This window comes from Chenopodium album, chromosome 10, assembly GCF_948465745.1.
Source record: "Chenopodium album chromosome 10, dcCheAlbu1.1, whole genome shotgun sequence".
Classification (NCBI taxonomy): domain Eukaryota; kingdom Viridiplantae; phylum Streptophyta; class Magnoliopsida; order Caryophyllales; family Amaranthaceae; genus Chenopodium; species Chenopodium album.
In genome coordinates, this window is record NC_137843.1 from 12,364,002 (window position 1) to 12,387,955 (window position 23,954).

At 35.9% G+C, this 23,954-nt stretch overlaps 2 protein-coding genes across 2 annotated transcripts; one reads left to right on the forward strand and one right to left on the reverse strand.

Moving 5' to 3' along the window:
* The first annotated feature begins 1,835 nt into the window (after nt 1-1,835).
* On the forward strand, nt 1,836-2,749 carry LOC145564824 (uncharacterized). Its single transcript, XM_081625011.1, has 2 exons — nt 1,836-2,067; nt 2,163-2,749. The coding sequence occupies exons 1-2, from the start codon at nt 1,836-1,838 to the stop codon at nt 2,747-2,749; spliced, it is 819 nt and encodes a 272-aa protein (XP_081481137.1).
* An 18,491-nt stretch (nt 2,750-21,240) lies between these two features.
* Nucleotides 21,241-22,916, reverse strand: LOC145564825 (protein FAR-RED IMPAIRED RESPONSE 1-like). Its single transcript, XM_081625012.1, has 4 exons — nt 22,031-22,916; nt 21,706-21,920; nt 21,549-21,597; nt 21,241-21,404 (listed from the first exon to the last, which is right to left on the reverse strand). Exons 1-4 carry the CDS (start codon nt 22,914-22,916, stop codon nt 21,241-21,243), a joined length of 1,314 nt encoding a protein of 437 aa, XP_081481138.1.
* Between the last annotated feature and the right edge of the window lie 1,038 nt (nt 22,917-23,954).

A 23,954-nucleotide genomic window follows, 5' to 3' on the forward strand; every position in this document is an offset into this window, starting at 1 on the left:
GTAAATCTTGGAATAATAAGTCAACAAAAACAGGTCGGGAGTACATATTTGAGGGTATTCCAGTCAATAGTAACCTTATTAGTCGTTTGGAGGGAAAATGGGAGGAAGAGCAAGCGGAAGAGTTCAAGACAATTTTCTTATTGTTGTCACTTGAGATGTTGTTATGCCCTAATCAGTCGTCGAGGTTGGCAGCTAACTTGGTGCCATCATTAACGTGTGCTTCAAGAGCTGCTGAATATGATTGGTGTTCCCTTATGTTAAAGAAACTCATGGATAACTCATGGATAGTGTAGCGATGTTTGCGCGGCGGTTTTACGCATCTGGCTATGCTAGTGGATGTGCTGGTTGCCTCATTTTTATAGTGGTAATGTGATTAATTTTAATTTGTGTATACATATATTCTATACATTTTTATATTGCACTTAGTACAAGTTTATGGTTATACACAGGTTATGTATTTAGACCGACTAAATAGACCTCCTGTACGGTGGGGCTTTTTCCCTAGGATGGAGGTTTGGAACATGGAGGAGAGACGAATGGCAATAAGAGAAGATCGTATCCCAAATGGGGGTGACTTTGGAAAGCTTGGGGTAAGAATGTATAAAATGTTGATTGATAATTTTATTATTATATATATAAAGTGTTTGTTGTGATGTTTTGCTTATTACTCCCTCTGTTCCTTTTTTATTGCCCCATCCCACAAATCTGCTTTATCAAGAATTGGTAAGGAAAGAAAAGTAAGTGTGGTCCCAAGTCAATATTAGTGGGTTTAATTAAATAAATTGGAGAGAGAGGGAAGTACTTAAAATTAGATTAACTCTTCACGTGGGAGGAGAGGTTGACAGTAAAGCAACTCATTTCCCACCAACTTTACAACTTTACAAGGTCACCCAATATTCTGAAATTTTTAAAATTTCAACACTTTTTAAATTTAGTACCCAAATTTTTGGAGGGAATATTTAAGCTCCCTTTTCACAAACACAAGGAGGCAGTATAAATACAAACACCAGTCCCCTTAAGTTGTCTTTATTTCTTCTTTGTTCTCTTTCCAATTTATAGTAACCTGAAAAATACACAAAATCAGATAAATTAGTAATTGTTCTTTTCGGGGGGGAGGGGGTCAAGAGGGGATTACTCTCAGTTTTTACATCATCGAGTAATTAGGCAACCGTTTTTTTTCCCCGTCCAGTGTAAACATGGAGACTTTTGATTTCATCAGCTTAGTTGGTTTACATGATGGTGGACCACCATTGTTAAACACGAATACAAATCATCATTCAACCAACATTCCTGAGGTAGTAGCTCAAGAATTAACAAGTCAGGCAGGAAGGCAACCATGTTCTCAGGCAACATTCTCAGAGTTCGAGGCAGGAAGGCAACCATTTTCTCAAGCAACAGACAACAATATTCAAGCTACACCTCAGGATTTTACTGAGCTTGTTTTCCAATTAGGAAATCAAGGTGTACCAGATGCAACCAACTATCCAAAGTCACACCAGGAAAGACATGACAGATTTGGAAAGGAAGGCCTGCATAGAGGGCCTCTTGCATGCAGCAAAACAATTCAAGCTACTTGTAGGGGCCATTTCTTCGTTTTCTCGCCTTTATGGTGTTAGTAGGTGGACAATCCAAAGGATTTGGAAGCATGTTAAGAAAAGTGTCACCCTGAAGCAAAGCATAAAAATCAGTAAGAATTATAAGGGTAATGTGGGCAGAAAAACAATCCAACTGATTGCTTCACAACTGATGGCAGTCCCTTTGAAAAAAAGGGGGACCATTAGGTCTGTGGCAGCATCAATGCATATAAACAAGTCAACAATTGGAAGATTCGTAAAATGGGCAAAATCAAGAGACATAGCAATGCTATCAAACCGACATTCACTGCCGTAAACAAGATTCAAGGGCTACGATGGTGCATACAACAAGTAATTCCAAGCACAATAAATACCATCCCTCGGTTCAAAGAAATGTACAATATTGTACACATTGACGAGAAATGGTTTTTTATGTCAAAAAATACACAAACCTTTTATTTAGCACCAAATGAAGCTCATCCTTACAGGAATTGTAAGTCCAAAAGGTTTGATGTAAAAGTCATGTTTGAGGCAGCACTATCACGGGCATTTCATGATCAAGATGGCAATTGTTTGTTTGATGGAAAGTTAGGAATTTTCCCACTAATGGAAGTTATTCCAGCACAACGGTCAAGCAACATAGACAAGCAGGCACTTTGGAAACAAAACCAATTAAAAGAATCACTCAATCTGTGATAAGGAAGTTATTCATTGAGCAATTGCTTCCATCAATAAAAGCAAAGTGGCCAATCGATGCATGTGGAACTATTTGGATACAACAAGACAATGCTACACCACATATGCAACTAGATGACATCGAATTCAACATGGCAGCCAACACAGAAGGTTTCAACATACATCTAAGTTCACAACCCCCAAATAGTCCAGACTTAAATGTTCTCGACTTAGGTTTCTTTCGAGCTATTCAAGCAATTCAACACCAACAATCCCCAAGATCAGTTGATGTGTTAGTAAGTGCTGTGAAGTATGCTTATGATATTTTTGAGCCTCGTAAAGTGAATTTTGTTTTCCTAAGTCTTCAATATTGCATGCTTGAGATAATGAATGTGCATGGTTCAAATAATTATGCACTACCACACCATGCAAAGGAAAAGATGGAAAGACAAGGCATTCTACCAAAATCTGTTGAAGTGCCAACTCAATTGTTACAATAGAGTATGAGTTCTTTGCTACAACAACACATGACCTTACATGGAATATCAGCAGCCACTGAGAACACAGAAGTGACAACAGATGCAGAAACTGACCACATTTCAGTGCAAAGTTACATTTCGGTTGCAGAGGATACATCTATGCAAATGGAAGACTTATAAGTAATGTTTAAGGAGATGTGCATATCTAGCAGCTACTAAACATCGGCAAGCTAAGGTATTTTGGCATGTTTATAGGTGGAAAAAAGTGCAAAATCATCACACATGTCATATGGTTTTTTTTGTGTACAAAACAGTAGTATGTTCTATGGTTAATTATTGTTATGTTGGTGTTTAGATGCTTTGCTGAAGATAGTAAGTCAGAAAAGTATCCTTTTGTCTAATTGATAGAAAGTCAGAAAAGCATGTAATTGATTAACTAACCTTTTGTGTATGGCATTTCTTGTAAGTATTAATGATATCAATTACAAAGTTTATTACCTGCTTTTGTTTATTATATCTTCACAACATTGCAAGGAGAAGAAAAAAAAAACAACCCTCAGTTAAGTTTATTAACATCATAGAGTTGAACCATCATAGGGATTATAAGAATCATTTTCAGATCATGGCATTCCATTGCCTCATCAAACATCATATAGATGGAGGGGCACTAAGAAACCAAGTAAATGAAAATGAGAAAAAGCCCTCAGGTTATAGCTTATGCGTGCCTCGTCAAACATCAAAAAGATGGAGTGGCATCACATAAGGTTTTTACCCTTCATAGTAGTTATGTAACTACTCATCACAGAACCAAATTATCGCATGACAATCTATAGGGACATCCGTCTATGGCAAAAAGAGCTCAAAAAAGGGATAGAAAGAGTACAAAGTACTTATGCAAAGCAACAACATACATCATCATAAAATTGTAATTAATCCTCCACCTTATCATGGTTTGGATGGCAAAACAATACATGCCTCACATAAAGCCACTTACAACCACCTGCAGTTATTGACATTGAATAAATCATGTCACAAAACAAAGCACTATAACTGGTAAATATGAGCACCAATTTATTCTAAGCAAATTATGTCTCAAGTATCCTCAGTAATATTTCTATATCAAATCTTCCTGACACTTAGAAAGATAAAATTGTGACAGAAGTATTTGCTACTTCAACTCAGTTGATGGATGAACACTAGTGGGTATCTTAACTATCTCACCATTAAAAGCATTAATTAAGTTAAGAACAAATTATGAACACCCACATAATTTTTTTTTACCATTAATTAAGCACATGCTAATTCATGTAGCAATTAAATCAAACTTCACATATACTCCCATTACATATGACATCATTTGTTTTTGCTAATAAACTGAAATTACATGCATTAAACATACGCTTACACCTAGTACAACAAAATTACACATAGACATACTACTCTACCTTCATTACACATACAGGTACTACTCCATCAAAATTACAAACACACCTATATTAGTCCCATACTCCTATAGAAATAAGTAGATAACCATAACACCAAAAGATTTATATAATCTGATAAGAAAGTAGTAGTCAAAGTTTCTTATCTGGATTTCTTCGGACGAGTGAAATACAGGGGACATAAGAGTAGAAGCATTTCATCTCCCATGGATGGTTCCCGGTACAGAATTTCCCTCTCTCGCCCTTGAGTAACATCATTGGCGTCCATAGGTTCCCCAATGGTAACCTTTCCAAAGTTAAGAGCCTTTGGCCGACACACATCCCTAGACCGCATCACCCCAATCCTCCTGGAACTGTTGCCTCCTTGAGCTGGTGGTCGGGTATAAATCATGCATACCGTCTCCGGCGTGTCAGGCGCCTGAAGTGGGGCTAGAGGAGGTGTCGTACACACAACAACCGAGTGGGTGTTGGGGATGAACTCCTCTTCATCATCATCGGAGTTAATTGGGGATGGGTTATGATAAAATTGAAGTTTATCCTTCAAAAATTCATAATACTCACTAGTTAGCTCTGAATCAAACCCACCCTTACCATAGATTTGTGGATCAATTTTTTTTTGAAAATTATTAAAATTAAAATTCATGGTAATCAGGTCTAGAAATAAACTATCAAAAACATACAAATACCCACACTACGAAGGAGAATTACACAAGGATAGATCTTAAGAAAGAGATTTCGAAAAATAAAAAATAAAATTATGGAATTGTAGAACCGAATTTAAGGTTCATCAACGGATGGGAGAGAAAATACCAAATGAGTAAAAAAAAAAAAGTAGAGTTTTTACTTTTAAAAGGGTGGTGAGAAAATAGAGGTAGTTGGGGGAGATAAGAGTGAAATTAATGGTGGAAGATAATTACAGAAGAAGGTAGATGGAGAGGAGTAGAGGACATTGTTTTGAATGAGGAGAGAGAAAAAGTGAAGTGAATGAGGAGAGAGAGTAATTAGTGGGTTGGAGGGGGTTCTTAGGAGAACTAATACGTGACATGGCTGGGTTATAAAAATTAAGTAGAAGTTAAGAAGATGGGGACCATGGCCCAAAATGGAATGGGGCAATTAATAAGGGACATCCATTTATGGCAAATGGGGCAATAAAAAAGGGACAGAGGGAGTACTCTTCGGCTTGCTTATTAGACTTTGGATGTGGCATACGGTGAAATGCATCCTAAGGAGGCAAGGGATACTAATGGGCCTGAGGGGACAACGAAGGTGGTGTGATTGGTGATGAAAATTAAAATATAGAATTGTTTTAATAAGGAATACTGACACAAGTACAATTGGACAGGTTGAGAGAATAGGCAGCGATAGTGTTTGTTATAGGAGTAAGGGTGCACGAAAACGGATCCCCAAACGAAATAGTGGTGGTGACAAGACAATCATAACATCTATTGACCCATCATGCTTCAAAATGGATGACTTGAAGAGGTTTGTGTAAGGAACGGGTTGTCAGGAATCAATTGGAATACTTGTTTTCTGTTTTATGTTAACATGACTTGACATATGTGGTCTATGTAGGTGGATATCGGCTGAAGCCGTGTGCAGACTACAAACAATTTTGTCATGGGTAAGTGGGCAGTTTGTAATCAGTTTGATGAATTATGGATAACATAGGCTAAATTATTATGGTATGATGTAGGTTATTAGGTCTGTCAAAGCGACGGGATTTCCTTGTGCAACAGGTCCATCATTCTTTTATACATTGACGGTTAGTTACATGTTATGTTGAATTTATTCATTGCGGAGCTTATATGTCATCAATGGTGGATGTTGAATTTATAAACAATAATGTCTCACCCCTCCTTTACCAATCCACCTGAACAGGGTGAGGTTGAAATGTTTTCGGGCCAAATAGGTGCTGAATCAAAGTCGAAAGGAACAATTAACCGATTTCTATGAAGTAACTGTTGTGCTTACTGTGTATCCGAGGTAAGTATATAGAACAACAATGTTCTAAAGGCATAGTTTTTTGTATTTAAGTAATCGGTTTGACAATATTGGGCATCTTCATTCATATGAATAGGTATTGCCTGCATCAAATATTTCATCACCAGTGTTGTCTCGCGTATGTGCTGTAGTCAAATCTGGAAGTGTGGAAGACTTGTTTGTAATACACTCCAACTCAATGCCATCAAATATAAAAGTTACAAAGAAGCGAGTAAGTTGTACGTGCAAATGGTGTGTTTTCCATATAAATGCTTATTGAAGTTAATCAATCAAATTACTTATACATTCAGGTTGGAACAGTTGATGAGATGATTACAGAAATTGACACTATCTTTCATGGCGTATCGTTCGATAATAACACCACCAATGTCATCATAAGTAAAGACATGAGGTGCAGCCAAACCTGAATACGTGATAGTGTGTCAGCTCCATTTGTTTGTAATTGGTTTTAACATGAATAAACCTGTCAATTAGTTGTTTTAGTTGGGCTTAATTTTTTTAGTTAGGCTATCTGTCACTTGATATTGTAAAGTATTGGACTGAATTGTAAAGTATTGGGCTGAATTGCAAAGTACTGTGAGCTAATTTATTTTAGTTGTTTGCTACCTGTAAAATTGTTTAAGTTGGGCTAACAATTTATTTCAGTAGTTGGGCTAATAATTTGTTTAAGATAAGATTTATTTGGGGCACCTATTTTCTATAATGCGTTGGGCCAAATGTAACTATATATGTAGGTTGGAGGCTATATTATTCGGCAAATGGAAACAACGAATATATACTGGGCCCGACCTTGTAAATTAGCAAACATACCGAACCAATAATGATATCTATTATTTGACCCATTGTCAAGTGAGTTTTGTTGTTTACATTGAAATTTATTTATAACTTTCAACTGTTAAAAAAGAACTGAAGATAAAATGTGGTACATTTGTAAAAAGCAATGGGAACAAAGTCAAAATACATAAACTTCGTATTTCATATAAATCAAAAGGTTAGAAACATATTTCACATAACTGTGTACGTGAACTAGTGGACATCTAAGGCCTAACAGTAACTACTGGACATTGCTTGGAGATCTACTAGACATCTACGGCCATCTACTGGACATCTAAGGCTCAACAGTGATCATTGGGAAAAGAACTTATCAACTTCATTTTCATATGCTTGGAGAAGGTAAGTATGGCAAAACCGTCCTCGCTTTCCGTTTGTGATATTCCATACACAGCAAAAGGTTTCAAATAAGCATAAATAAGTCGTGCCATATGAATAGAAACTCGTGTTTCAGTTAAAATTATAAAATGAGGCATATGCATCTCTATTGCCGACCTCATTGATGGTAGAAATGTTTCCCTAGCCAAATTACGGCAATTCCAAACTAGGCATCGTAAGCCTTTTTCGCCAATTCCATTCCAAAAACCTACATGTTCATTTGACAACACTTGGATATTTACCACAATTTCTCTTCCATCTAGTATGGTTAAGGAGGTGGTTGTACTCTGCGTTGATATTTTAGACACAAACATAGGAAATGGTATAGTAAAATATTTAAAATCATTCCGATAACTAGGGATTTTTAAGTGATGATCCCCAGTTGAGAAGTTACAACATTCCACAACAGCTGGTATTTCCGAAGGTGGATCTACCATGGTCATCACAAAATTTGGTAACACATGTTCGGCACCACATCCTTCCTTACCACCATGGGTAGAGATCACCCACCTTACAAAATACTTCACTGCTTTTAGTACCAAAGCCATATCATATAAGTCCGGCAAGTGTGTAGGTCTTACCTTATTACTCGGAATAATGAGTACGAGGTCTCCTTTTAGCTTCCTACTTCCTGTGATAATTTGTGCCACTGAGGCAGCTTCAAGGAAAGATATAGTGATCTTACCATCAATTGAAACCACAGGGGACTCAATAATTCCTAGCACACCCTTTCGTTTCTTTGTTTGATTGGAAGACTTGGAAGTACAAGATCGCACCATTTTCAAGCCCTTGGTTTTCACAATTTGTGAACAAGGCCGGAGTAATAAATCGTTGGAAGAGGGTTTTTGGTTGTATGGTGTAATCATACTAGCATGGATGGTTACTTTTTTCTTTGCCATTGTATATGGGATGAAGAGGGATGAAGATAAAAGTTGATTGAAGGCTTTATATACAAAGTAAAATTATCTTAACCTGATGGAGGGAAAAGAAATTTTTTGGCGGGGAACTGAGACGAAATAAGGGGGAAAATTGAGGAAATTTGGAGGGTCATGAAATCAAGTGATTTTTTTGTCAATTATCCACTTCCATGTAAAGCTGAAAATGAATTGTAAAAAGGGGGTGTTTGGAAATTGAAATCATGTCGACCAATTCAAAAAAAGGGGTGTATATCTCACAGTTTGATGAAGTACATCTCGTGAGTTATTGTTTTGTGAAACTGAATCGTAAAGGGTTGATATTCAGCAGGTTACGTGATTTCCAGGTAATTTATGAAAAATATTTAAGCAGTACCTCTGTAAATTTATAAAAACAAAAAGAAGATATTTGTAAGATGGGGAGATATGTAAGATTAAAATGGACAGAAGTTAATGGTTGATTTTTTAAACATAATCGCAAAATATCATAATCACAAAATGGACAGAAGTTAATGGTTGTACATTAAGTTACGCTAAATTTACGCAACCAAAAAGCACGACATATAATTATTGATTTTTTAAACATAATCGCAAAATATCATTTAATTTAAGTTTAAATATAATTAGTCAACCAGTGTCTTTAGTGACTTTTAAGTATAATTTTGTAGGGTCTGAATTTAACACGTACTAAATAAAGGGCAATCTGTAAAACACGAATAGAATATAAATACGTAGCATAATTCATCAACCTTCTAAGTAGAGAAACTTTGTAAACATAAATAGTCTCCATGATACCCGGACACGACCCTACTACGTTAATTACTACAGTTAAAGTTCAGAATTAATAAGGACAAACAATCACCAAATACATCATAGCATAACAAGTTCAGTTACAGAGAATAGTAGTTCAAACGGTTATCGCTTTGCTGCCAAAGATCACTTTCAGCACCACCCTTCATCATGGATTGATGGATCCATGTCAAGCCCTGAATCAGATAACCAAGCTCCTATGTAATTGTAATCATCGTCGAAATCCTCCACTTCGATACCTTCCCATATGGGGGGTTGGGGGTTAATGTCAGGCTGTGATTAATAAATATAAACAGCATTAAACTATAGATAAATATTTGCATAATGATTTAATGATTTATTTAAGGGAAAAATAAGAAATTTACGTACATAACCAATAAATCATATAATGAAGGGCAAAATTGCACAATTAAGCGTATAATTAACCAAACTTCATAAACTAAACCAACACATGAGTACAACGATTTAAAATTGTATAATAATCGTTAAGACATGTCAAACATAACAATAATCAAACCAAAATAAAATTCAAATAATTAACCAAAAACAATGTAATGAAATAAAAAATGACATAATTAATGATTTATTTATGGAAAACAATAAGAAAATTACGTACATAACCAATAAATCATATAATAAAGGGAAAAATCACATAATTAAGCGTTATGAGTTCAACGATTTAAAATTGTATAATAATCATTAAGACATGTCAAACATAACAATAATCAAACCAAAATAAAATTCAAATAATTAACCAAAAACAATGTAATGAAATAAAAAATGACATAATTAATGATTTATTTATGGAAAACAATAAGAAAATTACGTACATAACCAATAAATCATATAATAAAGGGAAAAATCACATAATTAAGCGTTATGAGTTCAACGATTTAAAATTGTATAATAATCATTAAGACATGTCAAACATAACAATAATCAAACCAAAATAAAATTCAAATAATTAACCAAAAACAATGTAATGAAATAAAAAATGACATAATTAATGATTTATTTATGGAAAACAATAAGAAAATTAAATACATAACCAATAAATCATATAATAAAGGGAAAAATCACATAATTAAGCGTTATGAGTTCAACGATTTAAAATTGTATAATAATCATTAAGACATGTCAAACATTACAATAATCAAACCAAAATAAAATTCAAATAATTAACCAAAAACAATGTAATGAAATAAAAAATGACATAATTAATGATTTATTTATGGAAAACAATAAGAAAATTACGTACATAACCAATAAATCATATAATAAAGGGAAAAATAACGTAATTAAGCGTTATGAGTTCAACGATTTAAAATTGTATAATAATCATTAAGACATTTCATTGTTTTATTGTTTATGATTATATAACATGATGTCCTATCTAAGGTTTTTGGTTTTGTGCTGGAGATAGCCATGGATGTCTGAAAGAAGAGGCAAGTAAGCTGCCTTATGGTCGCCGTTGGGTAGCTTCATCACCCTTGAAACCCTTTTTGCACCAAGCCTGTGGACATCATCCATCACTAGCTCTACGCGGATAACTTTGGGGTCAACTTTCTTGTCTTCAGTATAATCTTTCTGGCTGTCGTAGTAAGTGATGGTGTTGAAATCAAGTTCGGGCATAGAGGTTGGAATGCAAGGGGTGAAGTACATAAGGGGATGGCCAGGGTGAAGGCAGGTAGTGTCCCGAACTCGCCGTCGAGCATCCATTGCAATAGATAAAACCTCTGGACGGTCATCGCCGTGGTCCATGATACAAGGTTAGGGTTTTTCTGGTAGGTGAAACAGGGTTTTGAGAAAGACAAATGAGAGAGAAAGAGGCACATGATACACAAATGGGTGTTATATTTAATATATGGAAAGTATTCTGACAAAAGTGTTGTACTATTACAACCACTTACAACCCCTTAAGGGAAAACATTGGGATAACATATATTTTATTTAGGTTTTGCACACTTTTCTGGGAATGAGTAAATAAAAAAATAAGAATCCAAATACAAACAAGAAATGTAAAAAATAAAAAATTTGAAACAATTTAAGCATTGTCTTGAATGTTTTTCATGTTTCAAAATAAATAAATAATTTTAAAAATAAAGCGTCAAAGAAACAATTTTAACATTATAAAATTAATATATTTTAATACATTTGATTGAAATAAATTTGGATTATTTTTTGAGTAACATGAAACTTGTTAACTAAACAACTATCATACAAGGCAAAATACATATTTAATCAGCATCATAGTGTTAAGTTTATATTCAACATAACTTAATTATGAAAATTAGTAATTATTCATTCGAGTTCGGAATCATAGTGTTGTTCATTATAGTTCAGTTTTGTTTCCTATATCCCGATCCGATTACATGTATTATGTCACGATCCGATCTTTGAGGGTTGAGTTACCATGAAGGAATACCGATTATAATAATTCACTTCATCCAAACTCAATATTCAATCGAGTTCGGAATCATATTGTAGTTCATTATAGTACAGTAATTTTTCCCGATAGGATTACATTTATTGAGTTAGAGTTCTTTCATGAATTTATGTCAATGTAGTTTGGAATAAGAAGGAAACGACTTTCACCCATAACCCTCCATGAACCTAAGCCTTAAACCCTAAACCCTAAACCTATAACCCTCGATGAACGTAAACCCTAAACCCTCGATAACCTAAATCCTCGGAATAACCCTCGATAACCCTAAACCCTCAATAACCCTCGATAACCCTAACCCCTCAATAACCCTCGATAACCCTAACCCCTCAATAACCCTCGATAAACCTAAACCCTTGATAACCCTACACCGTCAATAACCTAAACCCTAAACCCTCGATAAACCTAAACCCTCGATAACCCTAAACCCTTAATAACCCTCGAAAACCCTAAACCCTCAACAACCATACACCCTCAATAACCCTCGATAACACTAACCCCTCAATAACCCTCGATAACCCTAACCCCTCAATAACCCTCGATAACCCTAAACCCTCAATAACCCTCAAAAACCTAAACCCTCGATAACCATACACTGTCAATAACCCTCGATAACCCTAACCCCTCAATAACCCTCAATAACCCTAAACCCTCGATAACTAACCATCCCTCGAGAACCAACCATTGATAACCCTAAAGCCTCAATAACCATCGATAACCTTAAACCCGAAACCCCTTTAACCCTGAACTTAACCCTAACGGCTTCAAATCCCTAAACTATACCCTAAACCCTCAGCCATCTTTCAAATAATTAAAAATAAAAAACATAAGTAATGGTGAGACCTTCATAAGGTAGGAGTTGACAAAAGACAAAATAACATTAACAGATCCTGAATAATGTAGAAGAGGAATTATGTAGTAGTTGATGACGGGCTAAAGTCGTAATCACCTAATAAAAAATAATACCTAAATCCACTAACTATGTAGATAGGGAAGAAGGGTCGAATCCACAGGGAAACGAGTCTTTCTATTCCTAATTAATTATTATAATCTAAATTATCAAGTAACCAATTTGTTATTATAAAAGGGAACTAAACTACTAAGAGTGAAAGTGGGAAGGAATAAAAGTAGGAGGAAATCAAATAATAAAAGACCTAGGGCATAGGTTCACCAATAAATAATATTCCAGGGTAAAACATAATAACCAATCACCAATGCATCAATTAATCAGATCATAAAGGGCTTTCGCTACGTATTACAATCACATAATTAATCTACCGGTATTAAATCTCATCTCTCGAATCTCGACTTAACTATTTATAAATTAACCTACCTATTGAAACTAGACCTAAACATCAATTCTCATCTCTCGAATCTCGAATCAATATTGTCAAACTCATGCATAAAAGATCAGGCCTAATCTAGTCACAGAGCATTAAATCAATCAATAGGAAATTAATCAAGCTTTGACAATCAACAACAATAAATTACCCCTTCATATTATTTATGGATCCCCATAAACCTTAGAAAGAAAACTACTCAGACATAATCGAACATAAACTAAACAAAGCAATTAAACAAGTCATGATGGAAGAAATAAAGTAAATAGCTGAGATTAAAGAAGAAGAAATCGTTACCAAAGTAATCGGAATTAAAGAGTTGAATTAAGAACAAAGTTGTAGAGAGAGAAAATAATCTAAGTAGAGAGAGAAAGTCTTAAGGAGAAGGTAAAAAAAGAGTCTAAAAAAAAGATACTAAACTTGCTTAACGGAAAAGTATTTATATTAAGCAAGAATCCTAAACTAAACAAACTTAAACGACGATTAAAAATCTACTAATGCCAACACGCGCCCGATCGGGCGAGGCACCACCCGATCGGGCCCGCCTTTTTACTCCCAATGAATGTTTCTCTTCTCGCGCCCGATCGGGCGCGGCACCGCCTGATCGGGCGCGCCATCGGGCGGAGACCCTTTGGGCTACTTGGACTCCTTGTTTAGGCTTGTACCTCGGCCCAAACCAAATATCCACCTTGGGGCTTTAATCATTCGGTCCAATGCCTCATCTTCTCATAAGTCGAGCCCTTAATCACCGGTTCGATGACTCTAACCGATCTTGGGCTATGAAAGATGGTCGTGCTCCTCCAATGCTTGTAGTCGCTCCATAAAATCCCGGGAAAATGCTCCAAGAGTGTAATTCCCTATAAAACTCAACCAAAACTACAAAAACACTAGAAAACACATATTAGTAATAAAAGTGGCTCTAAAGAGCCAAAAACACTACCAATTTTGCCCAAGGGACGGGGGTAAAATACTATATAAATTGGACACATCAGTTGACATAAGACAAAAACAAAAGTACAGAGCTAGATAATCATTTATACAACCCAATGTTGGCAAAAGTGTATAACAAAATCACATACACATATTGATGTGACAAGTCATTACAAGAGTGACAAACCACCCCATCTGAATATTTTGTTTTTACTGTTTACATATTGCGAGAATTATTTCATAATTCGGTCAACATTCAGCAAAAGTCGTGCTTCATGCTGAGGAGGTGAAATTATGATATGTATATATGAATCTAAAACTTATATATGTAGGAGCTACATAGTTAAAATCTAAATTATAATTAATTAGTGTAATTGTATGTCCTGGATCGTTAGATTGTTAGCAAATCATAGGCTGTTCACTACTCCATGGTTATTTCTAAATATTATTTCAAAAAATTATTTCTAATTCAATTCACTTATATATTTATTATTTCAAATATATAGAAAAAAAAATTTCCCAAAAAAATATATCCTACATATCGTACAGAAACAATAGTAAATTGTCCTTCTAATCTTTCCAGATAATTTATCAAAACGTAGGAAAACTAAAAATTGTTATTCACTATTATCAAATTAGAAGATAATAAATGTTAATGTGATAAACGATTATTTGGCTCACTACATCTTAAATTGATAACGACGAGAGAAGAACACATTTATGTTAAATAATTAAATTGATAACGACATATTGTTTAAGTGAAGGGAGTACATTAGAACTTGAGCAACATAATGTAAAACTATATATCTTATAAATGTCGACCCTCTCAACACCCCTAACAATACGTATGCCTAGGTATAAAAAGCTGATTTAATTTCACATATTCTCCCTACAAAAAAAGATTTTCTTCGATTTCCTAAGTGAAGGAAGGTCAGCAGAGGTAACATGTCATTGCTTTTCAATTTGTTGTTGACAACTCAATAAAGGAGTTATGCTTAAAAGGTGACCATTTAGACTGCACTTGTATCATTGATAAAATATTTTGGAAAGTACTAATACTAATTAATCGAGCAATAATATTAATCATGACAAAATAATAATAATAATAATATCACATAGTAAATAATCTTTTAAAGCAAGACAAAAATGTTGTGCCTAAAGTTACCTAATGCTATGGTGGAAGATATGAGATTTCCGGAACTACGTAATTTAAACTTGCCTACTTTTTACAAGCATTGATAAAATATTTTGAAAAGTACTAATACTAATTAATCGAGCAATTAATATTAATCATGACAAAATAATAATAATAATATCACATAGACAAAAAATAGTACTACACACATCTGCCCAAAAACCTCCGTACACCTAATGTAAAAGCGAAGCCACATGATGGTATGTTAACAAGGTTTCAATGTTAGTGATAAAATTGAAGGTATGCTGTCGTACATATAAAAGCAAGTTGCTTTCATTCACGAAAATAACAACGTTGTTTTCGCAGTCCCATCAGTCCCAGTCCGTCAGTCCTTAACCATGTTTTGAACGGGTGGACATCCTTAAAACAAGGGCACGCCTCCTCTCTGCAGCCGTGACAGACAGCTACACAGAAGAAACCTTGCTCAGTCAAGCAAAGCAACACCACCCTACAGTCTAAAGTGGACTGTATACGTTTGTTATCAAGTCACATGTTATCTTGTTCACAACAAAACAAAATATATTATTATTACAATTGATGCGTTTTTTAGTTTGAAAAATGTTATTATTTATTTTTTCATATAGATGAAACTACATAGTGGATAACAATGAAACTCAATAGTGGATAACAAAGTATCAGGGATTAGACTACAAGCCTTGTGTTGAAGTCAATATTATCAATGTTGTTAATGACATCATTATTGAAATGTAACAAAAAAAATTAGGTGAAAATTAGGTGATTAGTCCCTTTAATAACCCTAATAGTATATTTGATAATGACATAATTGGATTATTTTAATATAGTAATAGTATATTTGATCATAATGACATAATTGGAGTATTTTAATATAGTAATAGTATAATTGATCATAATAAACTACGTATTAAAAAATACACCTATTTATTTATGTAAAATTTATTATCAAGAAATGAGTAAACATGTACCCTAAACCATAACAACCCTAAATCCCTCTAAACCCTAAACCCAAAACCCTCATAAACCCTCACCGCTATAAACCCTAAACCCTATAACCCTTCTAAACCCTATAAACTAAACCCTCCAAATCCCTCCAAAACCCTAAACCCTGTAAACCCTCAACCCTATACCCTCATAAACCCGAAACACTAAACCCTCCAAATCCGTAAACACTAAAACCTCTAAATTTGTAAACTGGAAATATGAAACCCTAAACCCTAAACCCTCAACCCTATAACCATTCTAAACCCTCCAAATCACTTTAAACATTAAAACCTAGACCCTAACCCCTAAACCCTAAACCCCTAAACCCTCATAAACCCTCAACCTTATAACGCTCATAAACCCGAAACACTAAACCCCCCAAATCCGTATACACTAAACCGTAAACCCTAAACCCTACACCCTCCAAATATCTAAACCCTCCAAATATCTAAACCGTAAACCCTAAACCCTCCAAATATCTAAACCCTAAACCCTCATAAACCCTCAACCCTATAACCCTCATAAACTCGAAACACTAAACTCTCCAAATCCGTAAACACTAAAACCTCCAAATCTCTAAACTTTAGATTAGTAAAATGTCACTTAAGTTTAGTGCAGTTGCCAAATTTAGGGCCTGTTCTCAGACGTTTATTTTCAGTTCAGTTCAGTTAAGTTCAGCTCAGTTCATTTCAGTTAATTTAAGTTAAGTTAAGTTCAGATCCTAATTTCTTTCTCTTATAAAATATTCAGTTCAGTTCAGTTCAGCTCAGTGCAGTTGACAAGTTTATTTACTTGTAGTTGATTTCAATTCAGTTAACCTCAAATTGACTTCTGTATAGTTGCGTATATTCAGGTAATCTCAAATTAATGGAGGAGGTTTTGAATTTGTAACCGAAATATAAAAATTACAATTGAATTACATATTATGTAAACAACTTTAATATTTACAATACTTTAATATTTACGATAGCTTCTATATCTGCTTTACAATAAATGGGTTATTGTATTAAAAAAATTGTACATTAATTTAAAGTCCGTAATAAACATTTATCACTAATTTAGGATAATTGTTTAGCACTATTTTAGAATTAAATAATCATTATTACATTATTTGGAATTACAGCTCCACCAAAAATGGAAATTACCATTGATGTGTTACAAAAATAATTAACATCATCAAAGATATCCGCTTTTACACTACGCAAAGGAACCTCTCTTAACTGTAATTACTACATTTACCAAATTATTAAGGAAGTTGATGTGCATTAGTTGATACTATATAAGACCTCCTGACTTCACTTTACTCCAACCCTAAACCCTAAACAACAGAAAACCAAACACCCTTCAGTGATGTAAACCCATCTCAATCCTCAAAAATCCAATGCCGGAGATGGCAACGACCCACCACGCAGGGGTGGTCGTCGCCGTCAGGGTATCCCACAGCCCAAAAAAAAGGAACTTTCCATAATGAGGCGTCAAAGTGCCTTAATAGCCAAGATACTTGCGAGTATCCCCTTTCAAGTTGTCAACCCACCAGTCGCACCTGTTGAGGTGGCTTCAGTGCCCACAGTGGAGGACATGCGACCTCCACCTCCTCGCGCGCCTAAGAAGACACGTCTTGAAACTCCATCGGTCATTCCTTGTAGGATGGCTTGTATGGGGCTCCCTAAAGTGGAAGCCATTGACGCTCCAGTGCACCCACTTGTGTCGACTGTGGTGTCCACTGTGGCACCTGCTTCGACGACTGCGGCTGATACCAAGCATGCCCCAAGATATTGTTTTAAGCATTTGCGGATGTTTGCACCCTGACTTTTGCAGTTGTTAGTTTAAGATGTACCTTCCAACTGTGTGCATGAATGTGATTGCGTGAGTAAGTGTACATTATACAGTTGGTATGGGGGCTATAGTTGCTAAATTATCAAGTGTTGCAGGCTGGCGTGGTGAATACTTGCACCAGTTTCAAGAGGTTCTTCCTTAAGAACATGGGAAAACGCAAGAAGACGAAGCTCCGAGTGCAGGGAAAGTTGGACACCCCGCTGTGCCGGCTTTTCCACATATGGGGAGATAAGTTTAATCTTGACCCAACAAACTTGGTGTTCTACTACGAGGACAACATGTTGTGCACTCTGGAGACCATAAGGGAAGCTGGTATTAAGAACGGAGACAAAGTGGTCGTAGCCCCAAATGTGATCGACTGATGTTCTTTTGTTGGAAGAAAAGTTGCTTTTGGATGCAAGTATGTGGTCATAACTTTTATCAAGCTTTTCCATAATTTCCACCACCCCTTTTGATGTTATTATTATGCACTTATGCAATTAAAATTTCTCGTGGATGGACAATTAAATCGCACAAAGTTCCTGTAATATATCGTCCCTATGTACTTGCAAAAAAAAAAAACTTGGTGTTGTCTTTTGTTGGTATTTGATACCTAACCTTTGATTTTCGGGTTTGACCATGGTAGTTGCTTGAAAATGGTGTTTACTTCCGTAGTATTTTTATTTATCATCTTGCCTTTTACTTAACATAGATAATTTTTATGCTATGTACTTATCTTAAACATTCAATTACATAGAATTTTGATATAAATGGGAAACAAAACCAATTACTTGATACACCCACAGTTACCACAAAAACAAGTAAAATCCAACCGACAAAGTAAAGATACAGTCATAGCAAATCAACTCACTATTTTTTCGGTACCGTAACTTATAACATGGCTATCAGGAGAAAATGATGATGCATGGATCTATCGAGGCTCATCAAATCCAAATAAGAACCATGTCAAGCAATATTGAAAGCAAATTAGAACCATGTCAAGCAAAATTGAAAGCAAATTAGAACCATGTCAGGCATAATTCAGCCACAGAACATCAATATGCATGTACATAAAAGGGGAATTAAGTCAAAGAACATTAAGCATGTACATATAAGTGAGGTAAAATGCTAGAACTTCAAGGTCGATGTGATAAGTACCTGATCGGAGTTGATGTAGTGCGAGTTCTTAAACTTAGCAACACAGTTGGTTCGCCGGTAACTACAAAGGGAATGTGTTTGAATCTGACGACAAGTGAGGTCAATGTGGTAGGGTTTAGAAGAAAGTGAGAATTTATTTGATAAAATCCCTTATCACGTGATATACTGGGTGGATAGGGGGATATGATTGACATTTTAGTCAAACCTTACTGTAAATGAGTGATTTGCAATGCTCAAATGACCATATTATTTTACTTTAAAAATTTTCATTACAAGGGTTAATATTAATGATCATTGTACCAATTTTGATTGATATGAAATTTTATGTTAATTGTTAACATAAAAATTAAGCATAATACAGTCATGTGGTTATGGAAATTTTGTTAACAATTTTGATTAAAATTCATATGTTTATGGAAATTTTGTTAACAATTTTGATTAAATTTGGGCCATGTGAGTGGAGTATAATATTTGAGCCTAGTGTCTAGAGATAAATTGGGCTCCGAGTCCTGCACATACAAAGTCATATCACATATTCATCTCTTTAGGCCCAGTCCACAACTTACTCCAATTACAACACTAAACAAGTGATTCTTTGGTTTGTTCAAGTCATTACATGAGAAAGGAAAGTTTCCAATAGCATCCAGTAACACAAATTGCAATACAAAATGGTCTCATTCCAGAAGTTTGTCCATGCATTGACAAAAGTTGGCAACCTATCAGATATTCAAATCTTCCAAGTACTATGAGTTGTACAAGCTTGCAAAAGACCTCAGAAGGCTTTAGATGGAGCTGACCAATCCACCCCATTTCTATGCAGGATGTCATCCACCGCTCCTGCATCTGCAACGAAATCATAATAGTCCTCAATGGTGTTCTGGTTCTGCGGAACCTGTGTTTTTTTCCGCTTCGCCTAGCATGGTTTCAACAATGTATTAATAGAGATCCAAACTTAATATGAAAAATAAAACCAAAACTTAATATGAAAAATAAAAATGTGTACTTTGCAGATGATACACCAAAAAGGGTCACCACAGTCAGACTATAACCAGTAGATCAGCTGGACAAATCAAAACCAAAGGTTGAAACACAACCATATACGTGCACTTATCAAATACACTGGGAGGGGGGTTGATTGTATTAGTAAATACAATGAAGGGGGGTGATTATCAAATCCAAAGGGAAGGGGGGGGGGGAGGGGAAAGAGTAACAACAATTGAAAATAAACTTATAGGTAGCTTTGTAGTCACAGGTTGCTGTACAGCTGTCTGCTCAGGCATATCAGTTCCAGCACCATTGTCTATGTTGTTCTCCCCCTTTTTTTTCCATTCTTCTTCTTGTACCCAGTCTCTGCCAGGGATTTATGCCTACTCCCCTTGGGACGTCCTTGAGGTTTCTTCCGAGACACCGGATCCTTAACCTCCACAGGCTTGGAAATAGAGGTGGGAGTTGGGCATGCCATAGGATTGTTTGATCCTATTTCTGAGGGGGGTAATATTGTCCTTGGGAGGGTTGGAAGATCGGGTTGATTTTCAAGGAACTTCTCCCTGCTTTTTTGTACTTCCAAACGGAGAGATTTCAAAGAATTTACAACAAGATCAAATGTTACCTTGTCCTCAACTCCTGATGCTACTTCACATATGGGATCAAACTCCGCCATCAATCTGTTGTAACTCTGATATGCCGCATTGTCAGTAGGGTCGTGATAGGCAACCTTTACCCGGGTATGTTTCCAAACTACATCTTTGTGCCACCTTTGCAGCACATACTTTGATGGAATATCAAATACCAAAATTTGATCATACACTCTAATTACATGCCTGCATAGAATCCCAAAAGTTTCAAACTTGCGGCAATCACAAGACACATCCTTCGTAACGGTGTTATAAATAACACAATAGAATCGCCTCCTATCAGTAATCACTTCTTCACTCTCCTCTTCTGGGATGATCCATACCCTATCTTCAAGGAGGTATTGTATCAAGTTCCCGTCCAACACACGCTCGTCCCTCCCAGAGCAATGCATAAGTCGAGTACACTTTGTTTGAATCTCTTGGAACTTGGTGTCAGTGTAGATTTCATGGAAGAATTTCTCAATGTGAAATCCACTTACAAGACGCCTCCTATATTTGCGACACCTCGCATCAGCAACTTTTTCAGCTTTAACACGCCTCTCCATTGCCCTTTTGTACTTATCCGAGAATTCATATAGCTTTGTTTTCCTATTACAAAGCCATCGAAGAAACTATTTATGCTTTCCACTCTTTGCGTAGTCTTCATACCGGCCCAAAAGTGCTATTTCATAAAGGCTGGAACCCACATATGTCGTTCCTCAAACAATTCAGATAACCACTCATTATCATGCAAGTTATACTGCGTCATTAACTCTGACCATCTACGCTCAAACTCCCCAACTGTGAAGCTCTCATATATAAGAGTCTTAAGAGGGCTCTTAAAATCTTAATATCTGAAACATGTACATATGTAATTACATGACATAATGCTTGCTGACAATATGGAATTTATAATCACATTCAGTCATGAACATAGCATAACATAGCATAACACAATTGCATGTCAAAATTTAATATTCTGCTACTTACACAGAATTACAGAAGCACTTGCATGTACATAAGCAATTGCATGTACATACTGTAATGTACCTCATACTAATCAATTTTCATATATTGCATATTATTATTTCACTTACTACTGTACTGTACATGCAAATCTCAGATATAATATCCATTTACCTCATACAAATTGAAGTTCTATATGCCCCCTATAATGATATAATATTGACAGATATGCATATTGTGCCATGTAACAGGACAATATAGGTGCCATAGAAAGCAAGAAAGTATGCATATTGGGCCAGTATGGTGCAACAATGTATGCATATTGTGCCAGTATAGGTGCCATATAAAGAAACAAAGTATGCTTATTGTTACATATAACAGTACAGTATATGTGACCTAAAATGATATAAACTTTAAGCTGTATTAAAATTCAGTCCTAAAAACAAGTAATATGTACCATACCATAATTAACTACATAACACAAACATCTACTACTTACCCTTCACATTTTCCGAGCTTATCTGGGATTTTCTTGAGTATGTGCCAAATGCACCAACGATGACGAGCATTAGGCATCACTTGTGCCACAGGCTTCTGCATTGCAGCCGCTTGGTCAGTCAAAACAGCCCCGGGTTGTTTATTGCCCATACATGACAACCATTGCCTAAATATCCAAGCAAATGTGTCCGAATCCTCATGTGAAACAAGTGCGCAACCCAACAATATCGATTGCCCGTGATGGTTTACCCCTACGAAGTTGGCAAACGGGAGCTCGTACTCATTAGTGAGGTATGTGGCATCAAAACAAACCACATCGCCGAATTCTTCATAGGCAACCCTACTACGTGCATCAACCCACATTACATCCTTCAAAAGGCCCTCTTCATCTAGACGGTGTGCTTGATAGAAATTCTGATTATCCTCTTGCATACGGTCAAAGTACACCATCATTGCAGCCGCATCGCCCCCTTCCATTTTCAATCGCTTTACCTTGTACACTTCGTGTTCAAGGTCCTTAACACTAGGGAGGTTGTCGACCCCGGTCTCAGTACCGATACACCCATGTATTTTCCTTATAGGGACACCTTCTTCATAGTAATTCAGAAGTTTCTTCCTAACATTGGACATGTAATTCTTCATCCGATATTCCTTGACCAACTTAGCATCACTAGGTTTAGCGGCATGGTTATCATGCTCATTATTCAATTTCCTTATAACCCACAATCCATCATTGTTAACCCCAGCATATAACATGGCACCACACTCACATTTCTTAGAGGTCCTTTTTGCCCGCTTCAATATATCTTCCCCAATTTCACCATTAACCGAACCACCTGTACCACATATCTCCATTGCCTTGGCCCTTTTCTTAGCCTCCCTCCTTGCCCTCATATCGGGTGGACCCCAACACTCACACCTCCACGTTGCCCCTTCTGCTCTTCCTTATCCTTCTTAGAAAACGAGGATGCTACTCTGGTTACCCCAAAACCTTTCTGCTCGGCATACTCTTTGTAGTAGCTTTCTACACCTTCAAAGGATTTGAATACCATGCCCTAACCTAGGAGATTCCACATAACAGTACATTCTCACCTTGTTTGTGGAGACAATGGTATCAACCGTTTCAATAGTTTTAATAGGAGACATAGCAGCTAGTCTGTCAGCAGAGTTTGGAACATTCAATGGCACACAGTCAAGACATAGATCATCAGCAGGACCACCACCATCAGTTATCACTTGTCCCCCCTCCTCACCATCAATAGCAGAACCCCCAACAAGCTCCCCCATTTCCTCAAAATCACTTTCCATAGCCCAAATTGCAGCAAATCTGAGATCAGAATTTTCGGATGCCAACTACTATAACAGAACACACTGAAATCACACTTATTACAAACACCACACTTCCATCACCCCTATTTCAAATACCACACTGACTCACACAACACATTAAAATCACTTGATCTAAAATGCAGTGAACTCCGCATATCACAAATATATATACCTTCAACATAATTCAATGAAATTAATAACACACTGAAATTGACAAATACAACACCCTTTTTTCAGCAATGACAGAGAATGATTTTCATATTTTACAACTTATTAACCAGCTTTTCACTTTAGTCACTCCTATTTCAATTCAACTACACCATTGCTGTGGGGAATTGCCCCCCAACAAACAACAGTAACATTCACTTGAACAAACAACACAAACATTCACTCGACATTGAAATAACTATTACAAATGTTGAACTCAAGCAATTACACATAAATCACACCCATTTCATTCATTCCATTCCAATTCAATTTCATTTTTGCTTACTGCCGGTTCTTTGGATAATATATCAATAATTTCTACCTCAAATAACACCGAACAAGCATATAATGAAATATTGCAACATACGACATCAACAATTCACACCATTCATAATA